Source organism: Pelodiscus sinensis, chromosome 31 (genome assembly GCF_052426305.1).
Source record: "Pelodiscus sinensis isolate ZL-2025 chromosome 31, ASM5242630v1, whole genome shotgun sequence".
NCBI lineage: Eukaryota > Metazoa > Chordata > Testudines > Trionychidae > Pelodiscus > Pelodiscus sinensis.
In genome coordinates, this window is record NC_143082.1 from 14,474,700 (window position 1) to 14,493,480 (window position 18,781).

Consider the following 18,781-nt stretch of genomic DNA (forward strand, 5'->3'; position numbering starts at 1 on the left):
CGTTGCTCAGGGATGTGAACAGTCCACCTCTCAAAGTGCTGTATATAAATTACGTCGACATATGCACTCGTGTGCACAGTGTTATGCTGGTGGGAGAGCGTCTTCTGCCAACACAGTTTCTGTCGCTTGCGGAGGGTTGGTTTTTTTTTAAATGCCCACAGAATTTCCCAATGATATAGCACATCTTTAGCACATATACTTCAGCTGTATCAGTGCAGCTATGCTGCTGCAGCGCTGCGCCCATGGCATACCGAAGTCTGGACGGTTTACCCATAACCCGATATCAGCAAGAGGCCAGACTGCAGAGGAATGGATTCACTATACCCTCTTTCTAGGAACAGTCCATGCAACCTGGAAACCTGCCTTCCACCATGGCCAATACTTTATATTTTTAGAGGCAGGTGAACTTCCCCCAATCTAACCAATGCTGAACTTAAGGGGTTGAAATCCAAATCCTTCCTGACCCTGCATTCAGATGACACCCTGAAGCATACAGTAGGGATGTAAAATCCTTTTTAATTGGTTAACCCGTTAAACCTAATGTTTAACCGGTTAACCAATTAAAAGGAGCCCAAGTGGCCTCCCCACTGGTGACATCTGGGCTGGAGTCCCCCCCTCATCACCACTGACAGGGACTGCTCTGGCCCAGCTGGTGCACCTCCCAGCTGTGGTGGGCCCCACAAAGCTGGAGCAGCCTGCCCACGGGGAGCAGGGAGTTGCTCCAGTGCCCACTGGTTAACCAGAGCTGGTAAGGCTCACCTGTTACTGGTTATCCATTCACATCCCTAGCACACAGTCCCCATTAACTCTCATTTGAGGCTTTACAAAACTCATAACATGATCCAACCCAACTGTTAGAATTCAGACACAGAACTCAACTCTGGCTCCCAGCACCTGCTAACTCCTCAGGTCCTCCTCATACACATTTTTCTCTCTTCTAAATTCTACCTTATCTTTGGGTTTTATACTTCTCTCCAAGTCACCCTGTCACTGTTTTCACGTCATCTTTCATGCTCACAAATGTAACATGCAGAGCAAACGCTGGGGTGTGTGTGTGGGTGTGTGTCTGGTATCCCCTTGTTACAAATCACTACCAAAGACAGGCTCCTGCACAACCTGGTTTCTTGATCTTATCCAACCTCATGAGGGCTCCAATCAATCCACCAGAAAGTTATCAGCCATTCAACACATCTGTAGTACACTTTGCTATCTGTTCAGCCCAGTCCAACACGATGTCCAACTACCCCTGGGCTGTGCAGTCCTCCAGGAGGCAGTGGTCCTCACATTCTACTCCCCTCACCCCTCTCAATCCATGGTGTAAGACATGATGGTGAGGAGGATCTCACTTACCTCATGCTGTAGGCACCAGCGCCCAGCTCCTGGCCAATGCCTGAGAGGCTGGCATCAAAATCTTGCACCAGCCCCGATTCGATCACCTCGTCCGCCAGCGGCAGCTTCAGAGCCCACGCCATCCTCACCCAACGGTTCAGGACTCAGGCCACGGGGCAAACGTACAACCCCTCCAGAAATCAATGGACGCAGAGTAACCTCCACAGGCCCTCACTGCAGCATCACCCCTTTCAGGAGATACACCCCTCAGGTACCCCAATACAGGGGAAAATCCCTCCAGGAGATGCTGCCCCACCACGGACCCACAATTTCGCTCTCTCAGGGGGCTCCAACTCACATAGTCACCCCCACCCAAGGAATACTATCTCCCTGGGACCTCCACAGCCACGAGCACGCTTTTCAGGGGCCGCTCCCTCCCCGCACCCCAGGGAGCCAGAGTCTGTGTTCCCAGGGGAATCCAACCTCTTGGAACTCAGCACCCAGTGTCACGCCTCCTCCAGGGAAAGACTAGTCCTCAGAGATGAGGACCCCCTACCCAATCACCCCCTCTCAGGGGACAACCCTCAGGACCCCCCCTCAGAGAGCAGCACCCCCTTGGGGACCCCCCCTCATAGTCCCCCCTCCCAGAGAGCAGCACCCCCTTGGGGACCCCCCCTCAGAGTCCCCCCTCCCAGAGAGCAGCACCCCCTTGGGGACCCCCCCTCAGAGTCCCCCCTCCCAGAGAGCAGCACCCCCTTGGGGACCCCCCCTCAGAGTCCCCCCTCCCAGAGAGCAGCACCCCCCTGGGCACCCCCCCCCTCAGAGTCCCCCCTCCCAGAGAGCAGCACCCCCTGGGGACCCCCCCTCAGAGTCCCCCCTCCCAGAGAGCAGCACCCCCCTGGGGACCCCCCCTCAGAGTCCCCCCTCCCAGAGAGCAGCACCCCCTTGGGGACCCCCCCTCAGAGTCCCCCCTCCCAGAGAGCAGCACCCCCTGGGGACCCCCCCTCAGAGTCCCCCCTCCCAGAGAGCAGCACCCCCTGGGGACCCCCCCTCAGAGTCCCCCCTCCCAGAGAGCAGCACCCCCTGGGGACCCCCCCTCAGAGTCCCCCCTCCCAGAGAGCAGCTCCCCCAGGGCCCCTCCCCCCTCAGCGGCGCCCAGGCTGCCCGGCCCCGCGCGCGACTCGCAACCCCGCCACCTCCGCTCCCGGCCCCGCAATATGGAGGCGGCGGCAGCGCCGCAGCCCCCAGCTCCAGCCCAGCCGGGCGCAAGCCCCGCCCCCTCCCTGCCTCGCGGCCAATCGCGGCGCCCAGGCCCCTTCGGACGCACAACGGGCTCCAGCCAATCACGACTCACCGGAGGGCCCGTTGCCTCGGCACCGCCGCGGTGATAGGCTAAGCACTCTGGACAGGGCGGGGCTAGCGGGGTTACGGCGCAAAAGCCCCCCCCCCCCGCTCTGCTCAGCGTGGTACGGCCCGGCTCCGGCTCCCTCTGCGTTCCTGGGACATGGCTTAGGCCGGCCCCTTGGAGTGCCACGGGTTCGAGACCGACCGCCGGCTCATAAGTGCAATGAATTGGGAGGGGTCTCAGTCCGGAGCACGGGAGCTGGGTTAGGACAGAGGGCGGTGCAGACCTGGGGGGACAGGGAGAATAGGTGCGCTACAGGTTGGGAGGGAGGCAGCGTTGTCCTTAGGTGTCACACACAGCTGTGTACGGTGCCATGAAATTTGGGGCTGGTGCCCCCACGCAGCTGCATATTTTGTGTATGGAGGGGCTGGTGGCAACAGGGAGCCCATGAAAAAGTGGGGATGCTGCAGCACTTCCCCCTTCCTGCCCCTCCCACGGCCCTAAGTGCAGTCCCCCCCCCCCCCCCCCCCCGCTCCTCTACCTAGGGCAGCATAAACTGTAAGGATGGCCACGGAGGGGGGGAGGTAACGTAGGCAAAGGATTGCATTGCCTGCCCCAAACATAAGACTAAGGGGTCTTAGCATGTTCAGAGGGCTGGGAGCAGTAACCTGGGCTTGGCTCCAGAATGGGGGAGGTGGGACTTGCCTTCCCCTAGCTGGAGGTTCACCCACTGTCCATGAGAATGGCCCTGGGTGGAGGGTCAGTGGCAGGGAGAAAATTGCCTATCAATAATATAATAGTGCTGGTGCTAATGAGGCTAACGGGTGGGCTGGAAGCGTCCTGTACTTTGCTTTTGATGTAAATGAGGTGTTAAACGCACAGAAAGCTGGCTTTATAATGCGACACCCACTTAATGTGTGAATGTAATAAAACCAAAGGTGCATAGACTCTGTGCTGTTTCTCAGCCCCGGGAGATCAAATTTCACCCTCAAATCTGCATTCATTTATTTGTTTTCTTGTTGTTTTGGCTACAGCAATTCAGGAGCATTTTGCCTTTGTAGCCTCTTAATTCAGAAACGACTTCTCCTTTGGATTCTTTGTGGCACTATGGCTCTTTGCTGTGTTTCTGCTGCCAGTTATACCACACCTCTCTCTGGTGTTCTCTTGCACGGATATGTGTGTGTGTGTCCAGTGATGGGAGCCTACTGGCTAAGCTACGAGGAGATGGTCCAAATCAGAGTCCCCTGGTAATTTTCACAATCAAATCCAAAAGAACAAGTCTGTGGCCCACCCACTCCTAGTTCTGCACTCTGGCAGAACGGGTCATAAGAACATAAGAATGGCCATACTGGGTCAGACCAAAGGTCCATCTAGCCTGTCTGTCGACAGTGGCCAGCACCATGTGCCCCAGAGGGGGTGGACCGAAGACAATGATCAAGCGATTTGTCTTGTGCCATCCATCTCCAGCCTCTGACAAAGAGAGGCCAGGGACACCATTTCTATCCCCTGGCTAATAGCCTTTTATGGACCTAACCTCCATGAAATTATCTAGCTTCTCTTTAAACTCTGTTATAGTCCTAGCCTTCACAGCCTCCTCTGGCAAGGAGTTCCACAGGTGGACTACACGCTGTGTGAAGAACTTTCTTTTATTAGTTTTAAACCTGCTACCCATTCATTTCATTTGGTGTCCTCTAGTTCTTCTATTATGGGAACTAATAAATAACTTTTCTTTATTCACACTCTCCACACCACTCATGATTTTATAGACCTCTATCATATCGCCCCTCAGTCTCCTCTTTTCTAAACTGAAAAGTCCCAGTCGCTTTAGCCTCTCCTCCTATGGGACCCGTTCCAAACCCCTAATCATTTTAGTTGCCCTTTTCTAAACCCTTTCTAAGGCCAAAGTATCTTTTTTGAGGTGAGGAGACCACACCTGTACACAGTTTTCAAGATGTGGGCGTACCATAGTTTTATACAGGGGCAGTAAGATATTCTGGGTCTTATTTTCTATCCCGTTTTTAATAATTCCTAGCATCCTATTTGCCTTTTTGACTGCCGCTGCACACTGCGTGGAAGTTTTCAGAGAACTATCCATGAGGTCTAGAGAGCCTTTCGCTTGCAGTGTGCATTCTGAAGCCAGGGACTGGCTGTGTCTAACTCCGTGAAGAATTCTACCCGCGGCTAGAGGAATGAATGAAGACTGGCTCTGTAAGTTGGCTGAGGACTTACTCAGCATTCATGGGTTTCTTGCCCAACTAGCTGGCTGAATTGGGAATTGCCTTCTGCTAGCCCAGGTGGTCGGAGCTGCGCAGAGCTGAGCCTCACCATCGGTAGCAGCAGAAGCAGCTCCGCATGTCTGGAAGTTGCTCCACGCAGCCCTCACTTGGAGGGACCCTATCACATCCCCGCATGCCTTTTCTCCTCTCCTGAGACTGCAAATACACAAACTGTGCGGGAGCCACACGCCACATTAAATGAAAACAAGAAAAAAGAAAAAATACTGTTTATTTCACACAACTACATCAAGTGCATCAGTCTAACAGAGCAAGACGGCCAGACCCCGGCCTGGCTCCCCACCCTATAACACCGTCCTCTCTTCCCCCCCTTACACCAGCACTCTGTGACACCCGCCGGCTTCTCTTGAGACTTAACTGGGGCGAGGAGGAAGGGCCCGCCCCACAAGGGCTGGCCACGTGTGAAAGGAAGCCCAGGAGATGCGGGACTGGCAATAGCATGGCGGCTTCTGATTGACCCGGGGCAGTGTCTAAACCACATCCTGCTGCAAGGAAACTGCTTTTGCTCCCAGCTCTGCCCCCGCCTGGAAATCACTTGACACACTCATTTCTTAGGGGAGGGAGATGGATCACCTTTACTAGGGAGGAATTTGCCTGCCAGCCGTCCCCTGGCTAGTCCACACAGAGGTGGAAGGACAGAAGCTCCAGGAAGAGACTTCCTACAAGTAAAATAGCCACAACCCTCCTTCTAAGAAACCGTCTTTGGACAGGTCCAGAAATAGCTCTTGAGCCCCCTGCTGTGAACGGGGCAGAGGGCTGGGGAGTTGGCAACGCCAGTGTAGCATTCAGGGGTGGGCGGTACCCTTGGTGGGAGGAGGCACGGCCTTCCCAAACTGCCCACACTCCACCCCCAGAATGCCTGCTGTAGGTGTACTGAGGGGCAGAGAGTTACTGCCCCCCCCCAGCGCCCACCCTCCCCAGTATTCCGGGGCCAGGGAGGGCCACCCCACTTCCTCTTGGTGCGGTGGGGGTGGGGCCTGAGCAGAAGGGATGGGGAAGGGGGCGGGACTCGGGGGGCAGCGAAGCATGTGGGGAGCAGCAGAATCAACTCAAGGCAGGAGACTAACCAAACCTCCTAACAATAACCAGCCGGGAAGCGGAGGGAGCCAAGAACTTCCACGGCAGTGCAGAATCGCCTCGCTGTTGCCGGAAGGAGGCCTACCCGAGTAATCTGCTTGGTCTTTCTCCTTTTCCCCGCTGAGTCTGGTTCCTGGTCCTGGGCTAGAGACAGTCGCGCTCCATGGTGCCCCGATAAAATGAGGTGCAACAGAAGCAGCTTTTTTAAGCTCCGCACGGCACGTGGCCCCCGTCCTGCCCAGATCGGCTGGCCCCGAAACAAGGAGATGCGTAAACATTTGGCCTGGCAGTGTGTGACAGCGAACTCCAGCCAGCGCCAGCCTCCTGGAGCAGAAAGCTCACCCCTGGGGTGGCCACGGACCCCGTTGAGATTTCCATGGGAATAACGACTAGCCCCTGGGGACGAGTCCTGGAGATCAGGGTACCGCTCAGACCCAGAACTATCCTAGGACAAAGAGGGCTTGGTACAGATTCGCATCCTAACGGGTTATCTGACACTCCCCCGACCCACACGTGGGCCTCTGGCTGAAATTGTGCTGGGGTCTGACACCTGCTTGATGAACATGCAGGTCAGCAGAACCTCCCCGTCCCTTTCTGATGATCGACTTTGGGACTGAAATTTAGGCCTTGGATTTTTTTGTTTTTTGTTTTGTTTAGTAAATGTTTAGGCCCAGAGCAACCAGCACTGTCTCTTTAAGAGCAGCACCAAACGGGACGTTTCCCATTGTCATCTTACAGGAAAGATGTGCAGTAAATACAGACAGGAACAAGCTGGCATCTGCTCCCAGCTGGACACTAACACACCTTCCTCTCCGCTCATTCCACTTTTGCACTGAACCCACAAAGACAGATCCCGGCATGGACCCCATCCTTCTGCCTCTGGGGCTCGGGAGCACTTTGCAAAGGTGCCTCCCGGGCGATGGGGGGGGGGGGGGAGAGGATATGTTCAGGGGACGTCGGATGTGCTCTAAAAGGCTGGCAGTAGCGGAACAGACGGGAGCGTCCCCTGACTGTTGAGCCGCACAAGGAGGGGAAAGTGCGTAGTTCAAAGGGTGTAGTTCAAAGCTGAAGGCTGCTCCTTCCCCCACCCCCATCCCTGGCCTGGTTTGTCTCTGTGCTACGCTCTCTGTCCTTTGCCCGGCCGTTTTCCACCGGGGAGGAGGGCTGGCAGGCCCCCTTCCGGCTGGCAATTTGACAAGACAATTGCCAGATGCTCTGCCCCTCTTACAGCCGGGAGGGCTGCTCCTATGTCCCCATCCCCCTTTGGGCCTCAGCAAGAGTCCGGTTCTTTCATGTTCCAGGTCTCCCCCTTCAGAAAAGCCAGGCCCGAAAGGCAGGCATAGAACCCTGCAGCAGGAAGGTAAATGAACCTTGGCTAGTTCGGGCTCCCGCAGCAGAACTCCCCTCTGCAGGTGAGACGACTTAAGAGTAGTTTGTGTCTCCCAGCTAACAGGGCTGGTTCCACACCCCAAACCACAGCGGCCTTTAGACCCCCCCCGATGCCAGGCTCAGACTGTCAGGCTTGACGTCAGAAGGAACCGATGCAAACAAAAGACGGACGTCCATCACTTTGGTGAAGAATTTGCTTGGCCCGGCCTGTTCTGACCATTTCTTCCTACGAAACAATCCCATTTAGTGCAATTTAGCCTTCCGTTTCCCACCGGCGGGCAGGGGAGATGTCAGGACGCGGGCGGCCGGTTCTCCGCTGGCAAACGAGGTGAGGAAGGGAGCAACCCGCTCCTGAAACGATGCAGCGACCCCGAACGCTAGCAGCTCGCCGTACCCCAGGCATCGTGCTTTGCGCTCACAGGCGGCGGGACGCCAATGAAGCTGCTCTGCCGGGGTGCCGTTCGCTCCCGAGGACTCGTGTCTCACACGGGACAGCCGGGCGCACGAAATAAACAAGGGATTGCAACGGAACCGGCTTCACGTCTGCCTCTTCGCGGACGCCCACCCGGGGGAAACAGGAAATTCCGGAAAAGAAAAACGCCGCGCGTGTTACTGGCGGGGTTGTGGGGCACAGCAATGCACAGATCACGGGACTCCTTGTGCCCTGCCCCACGCCGACCCCCCCGTGGGGGGAAGGGAGCTGGGGACATCCCCTCGGCAGCTCTGGTACTCACGACAGGTTACACTCGGGAGAAGGAAGGAGCGAGGCGCGCGACCTCCGACGTGTGCACGGTCAGATCCTGTGAGGGGCACGACGGAGGAAGTAACGCCCGGCGGCAGTCAGCGGAGCTGGGCTAGTGGCGGGGAGTGAGGATGGGCAGGGACAAGCCCTTGGGACCAGTAAGTCACAAAGTGCTCGGGGCAGGCCGGGCAGGGCCTTCTCCTCCCACCTGCCCCCTAGGGGATCTGAAAGACGTTGAGTTTGCTAGTGTTTTTGAGCGTCTGCCGGCGGTTGCAGAACCAGACCCGGACGACCTCGCGGTCGTAGTTGAGCTCCTTGGCGATCTCGGTGATCTCCTGGCCGGTGGGCAGGGCGTTCTTCTCGAAGTAGGCGTTGAGGGCCTCGATGGCCTGGGGCGTGAAGGAGGTGCGGCGCTTGCGTTTCTTGGAGGGCTCCCCGCCCACGAACTCCATCAGGTTCTGCTGCCCTTCCTGGTTCCGCAGCTCGGCCTCGCTCAGCCACTTCTCCAGCACGGGCTTCAGCTTCTGGGCGCTCTTGGGCGTGATGTCCAGCTTCTCGAACCTGCAGGCAGGGCAGCGGGGAGGGAGGGGGAGACGGCGTGAGGGTCCCTCCCTGCGCCGGGCACGGACGGAAGCTGCAGCAGGTGGGGGGAGGGACCCGCGGGGCAGACCAAGCTGGCGACCCGGGCGAGGGCCGGTGGTACGAGAACCGGGGCTAGTCAGGGGAAAGGACTGTGATGTGGGAGCTTCTGGAGACCCGTCGGGAACCTGCCCACAAAGGGGGGGTCCGAACAGGGCGCTGGGTTCTTTTCCCAGCACTGGGTGGAGAACGGCGGCGGGGATGGGAACTCAGGACACCTGGGTCCTATCGCCGGCTCTCAGAGGGGCATCAGCTAGGAGTGGAAGTAGGTCCCTAAAAGTGTGGGGGGGGGCACTGAAGCCCGAATGGTGGCCCTGCCCCCTGAACTCCCCCCTTCATGCCACCCACTCCCCCAAGACCCTGCCCCATTCCCCTGAAGGGCCCCCTACCCATTCTCCCCCTAGGTCCCTGCCTTTTCACCACCCCTTTCCAAGGCCCCGCCCCCACACTTCCCCCAAGACCCCGCCCCACTTGCTCCTCTCAGGCCCCCGACCCTCCCCCATTCCGGTGCCCCCGGCACAATCTAAAGGACAGAGGGGGAGTCCTGACCTCTGAGGTCATTTCCGAGGCCTGGTAAAGGAGTGGGCATCAGAACGCCTGGGTTCCCAGACTTGGGTCCGATTTCCGGCTCTGGGGAAGGAGTGGGGCCTAGTGGTTAGAGCAGGCAGGCGGGACTGGGGGTCAGGACTGCCTGGCTGACTGTCCTAGCCGCTGTCTGGCCTGAACGCCCTGTGCCCCACCCCAGGCCCGGCACGGAGCCCGGCGGCTCACCTGCAGATGGCCGACTGGCTGTAGGCCGGGCCTTCCGTCGCCGTCAGCGCCTGGCCCACCTGGGTCTGCGTCAGGCCCAGAGACAGGCGTCGGATCTTGAAGTTCTTGGCAAACTCCCGAATCTCCTCCAGGTTGATGCCGTCCTCCTCCGCGCCCGCGTGTGGAGCCTGAGGCTCTGGGGTCGGGAGGGGAGGACTGTTAGGAAGCGCCGTGTCCTCTGCGTCCCCCCATCCGGCCGGGCGCCATCGCCTCCCCCCTCCAGAGGGATCTCCAAGGGGGGGCAGATGCTGCCTGTGGCTGCCACGTCCCCTCAGGTTAGGGTCCCACGGGGCGGAGAAACGGCCCCTGCCCCAGGGCGCTTACAGTCTAAATAGGCAATGGGTGGAAGGGGAAACTGAGGCAGGAAGCTGTCCTTTGGCTTATTCTCGGGATGTGTCTCAGGCAGCAGGCCATCGGGACAGGGGTATGCTCGGTAAGCCGGCACTGGTGTCACGACAGAAATAACAACCTTAACACCGCCTTTAAGAACATACGAACGGCCAAAGGGGGTCAGACCAAAGTCCAGCTAACCCAGTGTCCTGTCTGCCCACAGTGGCCAATGCCAGGTGCCCTAGAGGGAGTGAACAGAACAGGGATCATCGTGTGATCCTCCCGTCGCCCATTCCTAGCCTCCGGTAAACAGAGGCTAACGGCACCATCCCTGCCCATGCTGGCTGATACCCACTGATGGACCTATCCTCCACGTAATTATCTAGCTCTTTTTTGAACTCTGTTAAAGTTCTGGCCTTCATAACATCCTCCGGCAAGGAGTTCCACAGGTTGACTGTACATGCGTGAAGCAGTACTTCCTTTGGTTTGTTTTAAACCTGCTACCTATTCATTTCATTGGGTGACCCCTACTTCTTAGGTTATGGGAACAAGTCAATAAGAACAGGCTTTTTCAGGCTTTTCCTCCCCACCGAAAAGAAAAGCTGCCACTTTGCTTTCAAAACCACACCGGAAGCCTCACCCTGCATGCACCAGTGACCCTACAATAACAGCCCAGCACGTGTAGCGCAGAGCTTGCCGGCGACCCTACCCCAACAGCCCAACGTGCGTGTACAATACGGGCTCCCTGTCCTATACTCTAACCAGTAGACCCTGCTTCCTCTCCTATGAGCACCAGGAGATCCTCGAGGGCCTCAAACATGCTTTGATTCCTCCCAGAGGAGCACACGCTACCTGCCCCCTCCCCGCCAGCATGAAATGGGCAAGACCCGAGAGGTGCTTACTGGAGACCAGCTGGCTCACTGTCGGGGTCTCCGAGCAGGTGATGGGAACAGGCACAGAGGAGGGCTTAGCGGCGGGGGCTGGGTTTGCGATGACCACCGCCGGCTGGGACAGAGCAGGGGCAGGCTGGATTGGCTGAATCTGGGGACATAACAAACAGCACGGCTCAGATGAGGGCCATACCGATATCTCTCCCTTAGAGATGTGTGCGTCTGTCTGCGCGTCCCTCTGTCTGTCTGCGAGTCCGGTTGTTCAAGAACGCCTCTTAAATGGTAAGAATGAGGGCCACCAACCTGGGCAGGCAGCTTCCTTTTCTCCTAACTACACGCAAGGTCACGGTTCGGTTGTGCCAGGACAACGGGATGTGCCTGGAATGGGATTGCTTTCCATCACATGGAAAGGGAGGGGGCTGACTGGAGGGATGCAATACTGCAGAGTGACCACTGGGGGGCAACATGTGCAGGGGAGAGCTGTACTGCAGCCGCACCAGGAAGGAAGTGGCCAGTGGGGGATGGGGCTCTGCCATCTTGCTGGCCACTGGCCCAGGTAAGTGGCCTCCCTGTCCCAAAGCACGGCCCCAAAGCCAGACCTGGTGGGGGAAACCCCGCCGGCACCACTGGGGCTGGGCAGCGCAGAGCAGAAGTCGCAGCCTGCTCCCCCAGCGCCGCATGGTCCCTGCTGCCCCTGGGCTGGTCCCAGGCAAGGCCGGGTAAGTCTTTAGGAAGTGTATATAGTCCATATGGATCGACAGTGGCGGGGCTAATCTCTCAGCTGTGGAAACGCCCTGGCCACCCACCCCCCAGGAGCAGGGCAGGGAGAACTGTGCTCCAGCATCCCCACGTTTTACATGGGTTCCCGGCTGCAGGCAGTCCCGCGCCCAGGGTCTCAGCTGCCCCACACCCAGCACTGCAACTACCACCAGGGCTCTGCCTCCAGCCCCACGCCTGCCCCCAGCCCTGCCCGGGTTCTCTTCTCCCCACGACACGGCTCTCTTCCCAGCACCAGCGATGGGGGCGGGCGAGTGGCAGCTCGGTGCAGCCAGAGGATGGGGCTGGCCGCCGGGGCCAGGGCTGACCGTGCCTCGTTGTCCTGCCCCGGTGGTAGTGTGTACCACCTACGCAGCTGTGTATTCTGCGTCTGCGCAAGGACGGCCCTGGCTGCAGGGCAGAATCTGGCCCATAGAAAGGCAACCGGCACAAGCGATTTGCAGCCAAAACTCTTCCATTCCAACATGCCCACGTCACCCACCTCCCCCGGTCCCTGGGAGCGGTCAGGTGCTGGCCAGCTGCTGTGTGTGGCCGCAGACCCCGCCGGTTAGATGTCCAAGAAGAGGCCACCTTCGGAGCTCACCTCGTTCTTTGCCGGGGACTCCGGGGCGCCAGGTTTCCTGATGGCCGCCGTCTGGATGGGGCTGCTGGCTAAGGTCGCGATGACTTGCCCTTGGGCATTCAGCAGCAGCTGCGGGGTCACCGCCTGTACCTGCAGGTTCTGGGCCGGCAAGGCAGCAGGGGCGGGGCTGGCCGTCGTGATGCCAGCCGGGTTCACCACCCAGGGCAGCGTCCCAATGACCTACCGAGCAGACAAGAAGAGGACCTAGATGCAGGGTCCCCTGTGAGCTGTACGCTTAGGCGGCCCCCCAGGAGAGATTCAGGTGCTGCCCAGCAAAAATAGAGCCCCCCTCATCTAGCAGCATGTGTTTCTTCAGGTGGTGCACATCTGCGCCTGCCTCGGTGCACAGGACAAAATTTATTCTACACGTGGATGGGGAACGTGAGAGGGAACATTGTCTGGGTGCATGGCATGCCAATATCCGTCCCCCCCATCTCTTCCTGCAGGATGCGAGACGCTGGCTGGGGTGGGCAGCGCTCTGGGGTGGGGGACTGTGCACGGCTGGCAGGGTCGTGCTCACAGGCTCCAGGTCTGATGGCCACATAGGGGGTCAGGAAGAAATTTCCTCCTGGTCGGATTGGGAGGGACTTTGATTTCACCTTCCCCAGCAGCATGGGCCACGGACATTAACTAGGGTCAGCTGGGCGTATCTCACTTACTCAATGCCTGGGCACCGCTGCTCCAGTTCGGCTCCATGGGAGCTGTAATACTTGGATCCTATTCTGGTTGTCAGGCTCAGTATGCAGGAGCCCGGGGCACCTTGGGGGTTGCAAGGCCTGGGGCAACCCCTCACTCCAGTGCCCCAGGTGTGGGGCCCAAGGCAGCCACGTCGCTGCAGGCCCCACCCCCACCTGGACTCTGCTCCACCCCTTCCCCGAGCCCCGCCCCTGCCCCACCTCTTTGCTGCCTCCTTCCAGCAACAAGCCAGGGGATGAAGGGGGCCTGGCATGGGGCAGCCTCGCCTCCCCCCTGCACTCTCCGTAGCGGCAGGATCCAGGGTAGCCTGCTCCGCCCTGCCCCCTCTCCTGGCCCACGGTGCCCTGCTTCTCCGTGGCAGCAGGACATGGACAGTCCAGGGGTCCCACACCCGCAGTGGAGCGGAGCGCAGCGGGCCGGGAGAGGGCAGCGGGGCAGAGCGGACCAGGCTGCCCAGCCGTGCTGGATCCCGCCGCCACGGTGGGGGGGGGACCCCTGCGGCCACCCTGAACCCGACCCACATAATCCCTGGGTTCTTCCCATCCACAGGACGGCTGAGGCGATGGCCACAGGGCCCCCCCAAAGCACGAGGCCTGAGGCGTCTAGTGATGCAAGAGCTCAGAGCAGCTGATCAGACAGTCCCTTCTGGCCTTCTCTGTCCTGAGCATCAGCTCTCGGGAAGAGGAAAGATGCCCAGTGGGAGACTTTGTGAAATCCCCCGGTTGTCTCAGAGCCCATCATAGGGTGATCAAGCATGAAAAATCGGGGTGGAGGGGGACCAGGGCTCGCAAGCTTTTGTGGGCAAAACCCACTTCCTCAGATGAATTGGAGTGGAAATAACAGAAACCAAGAGCTCTACAGAACAGCAGCAGACGTAACCACAGGATTACTCGTTGTTTTTCAAGTTACAGACTCACCCCCCCCTTCCCCACCCCGGCTGCGATTTTTTAACCTATAAAACCAGAACCTCCGGTCACCCTACGCCCCTCACCATATACCTGTCCCTGGGCGTTGGTCAGGATCTGGCTCGTTATCCCCTGGACGCTGGGAATGGTGTTTGCGATCACGGGGGCGGCGGCCAGCGAGCTCAGGAGCTGGGTTTGCCCCCCAAGAGAAGCCGCGGAGATCTGCGGAGAAAACGGGAGCCAAGGGTTACACCCACACATTCAGCCGTGCCTTGTGGAAGTCCCACCCCCTCCAACTCCCCTCTTGGGGGGAGGAACCCTTGAGAAGTCTTAGGTATTGATCTGGCCCCATCTTAGCACCTCTTAATCTTTATTGTAGGATCATCTTCCTTGATGGGCAATGGGGAAATGAGGAACAGAGACCAGAGAACAGCCCTGGGCCAGGCCAGGCCCCATCGTCACTACTATGCAGGCAAGATTCAAGCTAGCGCAGGGACGCTACCCCATGCCACCGCCACATCTTGGCTGGCAGCCTACCTGTCCCCACCAGGGCTTAGCCGGGGGACGCCTGAGAGACAGCAAGGAACTGAACCCACAGCCACCAAGTCCCAAGCTAGCGCTATCACCACTAGACCACGCTTCTTCTTTGTGGCGCTACCTTCTGAAAGACTCCACCTCTCTCAGCTCTTCCAACACCCTATCCAGCTTGCCTCTGCTCTGCCCAACGCACCAGCTACTCTCACTGCTCCCCGGGCCCTTTCTCCTGGGCCGCTCCCGATGCAAAGGAAAAACCCCGGGTCAGAATTAGAAATAACGCCACCAGTAGCCCGCAAAGCACTTTATAAAGGGGGGAATCATCAGCCCTATTTTTACTGATGGGGAAACTGAAGCACAGAGGCAAAATGACTTGCCCGAGGTCCTCCAGCACGTCGGTGGCAGAACCAGGAATGGAACACAGCTATCCTCTCTCCCAGGTAGGTGCTCTACCCATTAGGCAACACTGCCCCCCCCAGGTATAAATGACGATGCAAGGAGCCCAAATCAGGCCCCATTTTGCGAGCTGCTCCGTCAGTACCGACTGCCCGACGGGCAGGTTGGCCTGCCGGGATTCCTGCCCACGCGGGAGAGACCGCTTGGCTCCTCCTCTGGGACGTCCCACCAGCTCCTTACTATGCCAGGGTTAAAGGCAAATCCCGCAGGCTGGACCGTGATTTGCGTCTGCGTCTCCATGGGCTTGGCCACGGGCGGCGGGGCGGCGGCGGGCTGGGGCAGGATGGCCGGCTGGCTCTGGAACGCGGCCTGCGTTTGGACGGAGGGGCGCGGCTGGGCCGTCGGCGTTGCCTGCAGAGGCTGGGCAGGCTGCACCGGGGCGGGGATGGCCGTGTTCAGCACTGCCGCAGCTGGAAGAGACAGACACACGGACGCTGAATAGCCAGAATAAGCCACTCCTCTTTGCTCCCTTACTGCCCGTCCTTGCAACAAGCCTCAGCTCCCGAGCCCTTCATATCCTCACGCCTGTCTCTTGCCTTTGGCTGCCTGACACCAGAAGCTGACACAGGGGCAGGGGGCGAGGGATCAGAGATGGCAACTCAGCGTCTGCCAGCCCGCCCGCCCCAAGGAACCCCATCGAAGAAACAGGACGTTGATTTGCAGCCCTCGTGGCTGCACAGAGAGGCTGGAAAAAAGCCCCGGCGCTCGTTATCAGCAGGTCTCAACGCACTTTACCAAGGACCTCAGGATCAACCCTCCCCACTCTGTGTTACTGATGGGGAAACTGAGGCACGGAGCGGTGCTGTGTTGGGCCCCAGGTCATCCCCAAAGCCAGTGGCCGGGCATGGAATAGAACCCAGGACTCCGGAGTGACTCTAGTTACATCACAAGTCAGCCCCTGGCCCAAGGCTGGCGTGGGACCGAGGGTGGGGGGAATGCGGATAACCAGGCGTGCGGGGCGCTGGAGTTCCATCCGCAGCCATCACAACCAGAGGGGAAACGAAACCGTCCCGGGGCTTAGGCGCAAGCCTCTAGGCCAGTGGTCCCCAACCTTTTTAGGTTGTCGGGCGCCAGGGAGCGTGGCCGTTTGCCCGCCGGGCGCCAGGGGGCGGGGACCGGGGGCGCCCCCCCATCCACGCGCCCGGGGGCGGGGTCCCCCCATAGCTGCGTGCCCGGGGGCAGGGCCCCCTCTAAGGGCCGCGCGCCCGGCGCTCCCCGCCACCCCCTCCCTCCCACCGAGTCCCGCGCGCCCGAGGCCGGCGCTCCTGCTCCTCCCCCCCCGCCGAGTGCCGCGCGCCCGGGACCGGCGCTCCCCCCCCTCCTGCCGAGTGCCGCGCACCCGAGACCGGCGTTCCCCCCGCCGCGCGCCCGGGGCCGGCGCTCCCCCCGCCGCCTCCCGCCGAGTGCCGCGCGCCCGGCGCTCCCCCCGCAAGCGCCCATGCGCCATGTGCCCGGGGCCAGGCCAGCCCCGAGCACCTGGCGGGCACATTGAAATGCCCCCGCGGGCGCCATGGCGCCCGCGGGCACCGTGTTGGGGACCACTGCTCTAGGCTGCCTGTCTAAGGGTATGTCTACACTACCCCCCTAGTTCAAACTAGGGGGGGTAATGTAGTCATACGGAGTTGCAAATGAAGCCCGGGATTTGAATTTGCCGGGCTTCATTTACATAAAGCCGGCCGGCGCCATTTTAAAATGCCGGCTAGGTCGGACCCCGTGCCGCGTAAAGGACCACGAAGCAGCCGTCGCGCACAGCGGCTGTGGGGGAGCCCCCCTCCCTTCCCAAAGCAATTAGACAGAAGAGCGAAACACGGAGGAGGCAGGCCAGCGGGTTGAACAGAAAAGGCTCCGCTCGCCCCGGGGCAGCCCGAGGCCTGGGCCCAGCTGACGCCCTCCCACGGCCGTGCTAGGCCCAGAGCCCTGCCGATCTGCGTCATGTCCGTGGCGCACGTTTGCAGCTGCGGAGGCAGACTGTAAATCTACAGCCCTGCAAATGGGTGGCCATGCAAGGATCTGCATCTGCGGACGTGCTCGCCGCGGGGCATTCCTGCGTCCTCGCGGGGCTCTCGCTAGGCAGGCCTTATGAGGGGCCCAGACCCCATGACGGGCCCCCGCATGGGGCGGATTTCACCCCCTCTCCCCCAGGAAGAGCAGCTTCCCTCCCAACCCAGCAGCGGACTCAGCATTTCGGACTCAGCATTTCAATGCTGATCCCGGCCTCGCGCTCAAGAGCACCGGCCCGGGACTTCTGGACACGGAGAAACCGACGTCACCTTTCCTGCCCAAGCCCGCGGTCCTCAGGCAGGCAAAGCCTGCAGGAGGAAAACAAGAGCTTTTGCCCCATATGAACGGCAGACGCTGGCCGGAGGTTTGCAGCCCACATGTGGCACCACCCTGTTCCCAGCCGGGATGTCAAATCCCGTTTAATCAGTTAACCAATCTCGTTTAATTGGTTAACCGATTAAATCAGAGGGAAGGTGGGGGGGGCCACTCCCCCCCACCGCCTGCCACAGATGAGCTAGAGTGGCCACCTCACTGCAGACGGGGGCTGCTCCATCTGGGGTCGAGTGCCGCTTCCTGCGGAGGACTCCACAGGCCTGGAGTAGCCCCTGCCCACGGCGGCGGGGGGCTGCGCCAGCTCCCTACTGGTTACCCGTCACCGATACGCTTCACCCATGAAGCGTGAGGCTTACCAGTTAACCCAGGGGTGGCCAACCCTTGTAACAAAGACAGCCAAAACAGCAGCGGAAAAAATGCGAAGAGCCGCACCAGAATTGTCAAGCGGAAAAAGAAAAAAGAAAAAGAACCCCCCCAACCCCCCGCCAGAACAGAATTGTCGTGCAAACACAAAAAACCGAAATTATTCTTTTTTCAAAAAAGGAGGCTGTCCCCTTTAAGACGGCTGCCATCTTGGGTGCCATTTTTAAAACCCCGCAGCTCCAACCCGGGGGCGAGCCGGAGGGGGCAGAGGCCATGGGAGGGGGGCCGCAGGAGCGGCTTCGCGAGCCGCACTTTTGGGAGCAAGAGCCGCATGCGGCTCGCGAGCTGCGGGTTGGCCACGGCTGGGTTAACCAATTAACCGGTTCACCACTGACATCCCTCGTTCCCAGGCCTGGCAGAGTGACGGGACCTCTGACCAATCAGAGAGGCTCTAGGGTGGCGGAGCGGGCGTTACCTTGCAGATTGGCTAAAGGTGGTTTGAAAATTCCCCCTGTAGGAGAAGCCGCAGTCAGTCCGGGCAGGGCAGCGACCGTTGCTGTAGGAAATGTCCACACAGCCAGCCCCTGCTGGCTTGTCACCTGACCTGCAATACTGATGGGGATAAGAAGAGGTTGAGTAACTGCCCCTGCGGGAACCATTACTCCTGTCACAACTGTGGCTAAGTTTTCCTGAGTCAAGACCTGCAAAAGCAAACGAGATTTCAAAAAGAAAAGAAAAAAAAAATCAACGCCGCGGCAGAGAGCATCGGCGCCGTAGCGAGCGCGCGCAGGCCCGCGCGGCCCCAGCCAGGGGGCGCCTGCCTGAGCCATGCGTGAGCGGGGGGAGGGAGGGGTGCTCCCATCTTAGCAGCTGGCGTCCAGCTCGGGGGAGCCCCCTTCCCCGGAGGCGGGTTGTCAGATCACCACCAGAGGCGGAATGGGGATTGGTTTGAATGCCCCCCCAAAGAATCGTTTCCAGCCGCAGCTCAACGCCGCGGGGCCTTCATTTGCCTCCCCCCCTCTGCCGCCAGGGGGGCTACCCCCGTGGGCAAGTCTCAGAGCAAACAGGCTGCGCTGTTCCAGGGATCGTTAACAGCAGACACGGGACGGGGAGCGCGGGAAGAGCGTGTGGGACTCCCACATCAAGCCTGCCCTCCCATGGGTTGGACGTAGGCGAAATACCCCACGCTCTTCCCCTGCTCGCCATCGGCGTGCGCACCCTTCCCACGCCCAGCCATGGGGATATCAGA

General features: G+C 59.8%; 2 protein-coding genes across 6 annotated transcripts in view; both read right to left on the reverse strand.

The window, feature by feature from the left end:
* Positions 1 to 1,957, reverse strand: part of TFCP2 (transcription factor CP2) — a 42,791-nt gene extending 40,834 nt beyond the window's left edge. For 2 of the 4 annotated variants that reach the window (XM_075901696.2, XM_075901697.2), the window contains exon 1: positions 1,351 to 1,957. Coding sequence is in view for 2 of the 4 variants with exons in the window: in XM_075901694.2 (XP_075757809.1) it covers positions 1,351 to 1,472 (122 nt within the window). In the remaining 2 variants the exon portion in view is untranslated. The remainder of the gene's footprint in view (positions 1 to 1,350) is intronic. The other 2 variants (XM_075901694.2, XM_075901693.2) reach the window with 2 other exon arrangements.
* Positions 1,958 to 4,506: 2,549 nt separating this feature from the next.
* The window catches only part of POU6F1 (POU class 6 homeobox 1), a 32,218-nt gene continuing 17,943 nt past the window's right edge, over positions 4,507 to 18,781 (reverse strand). For both annotated transcript variants that reach the window (XM_075901684.2, XM_075901685.2), the window contains exons 5-11: positions 18,008 to 18,233; positions 15,016 to 15,245; positions 13,939 to 14,067; positions 12,206 to 12,424; positions 10,858 to 10,996; positions 9,587 to 9,761; positions 4,507 to 8,737 (exon numbers count right to left, since the gene is read on the reverse strand). In XM_075901684.2, coding sequence (XP_075757799.1) covers positions 8,392 to 8,737; positions 9,587 to 9,761; positions 10,858 to 10,996; positions 12,206 to 12,424; positions 13,939 to 14,067; positions 15,016 to 15,245; positions 18,008 to 18,233 — 1,464 coding nt within the window. In that variant the 3' untranslated portion in view covers positions 4,507 to 8,391. The remainder of the gene's footprint in view (positions 8,738 to 9,586; positions 9,762 to 10,857; positions 10,997 to 12,205; positions 12,425 to 13,938; positions 14,068 to 15,015; positions 15,246 to 18,007; positions 18,234 to 18,781) is intronic.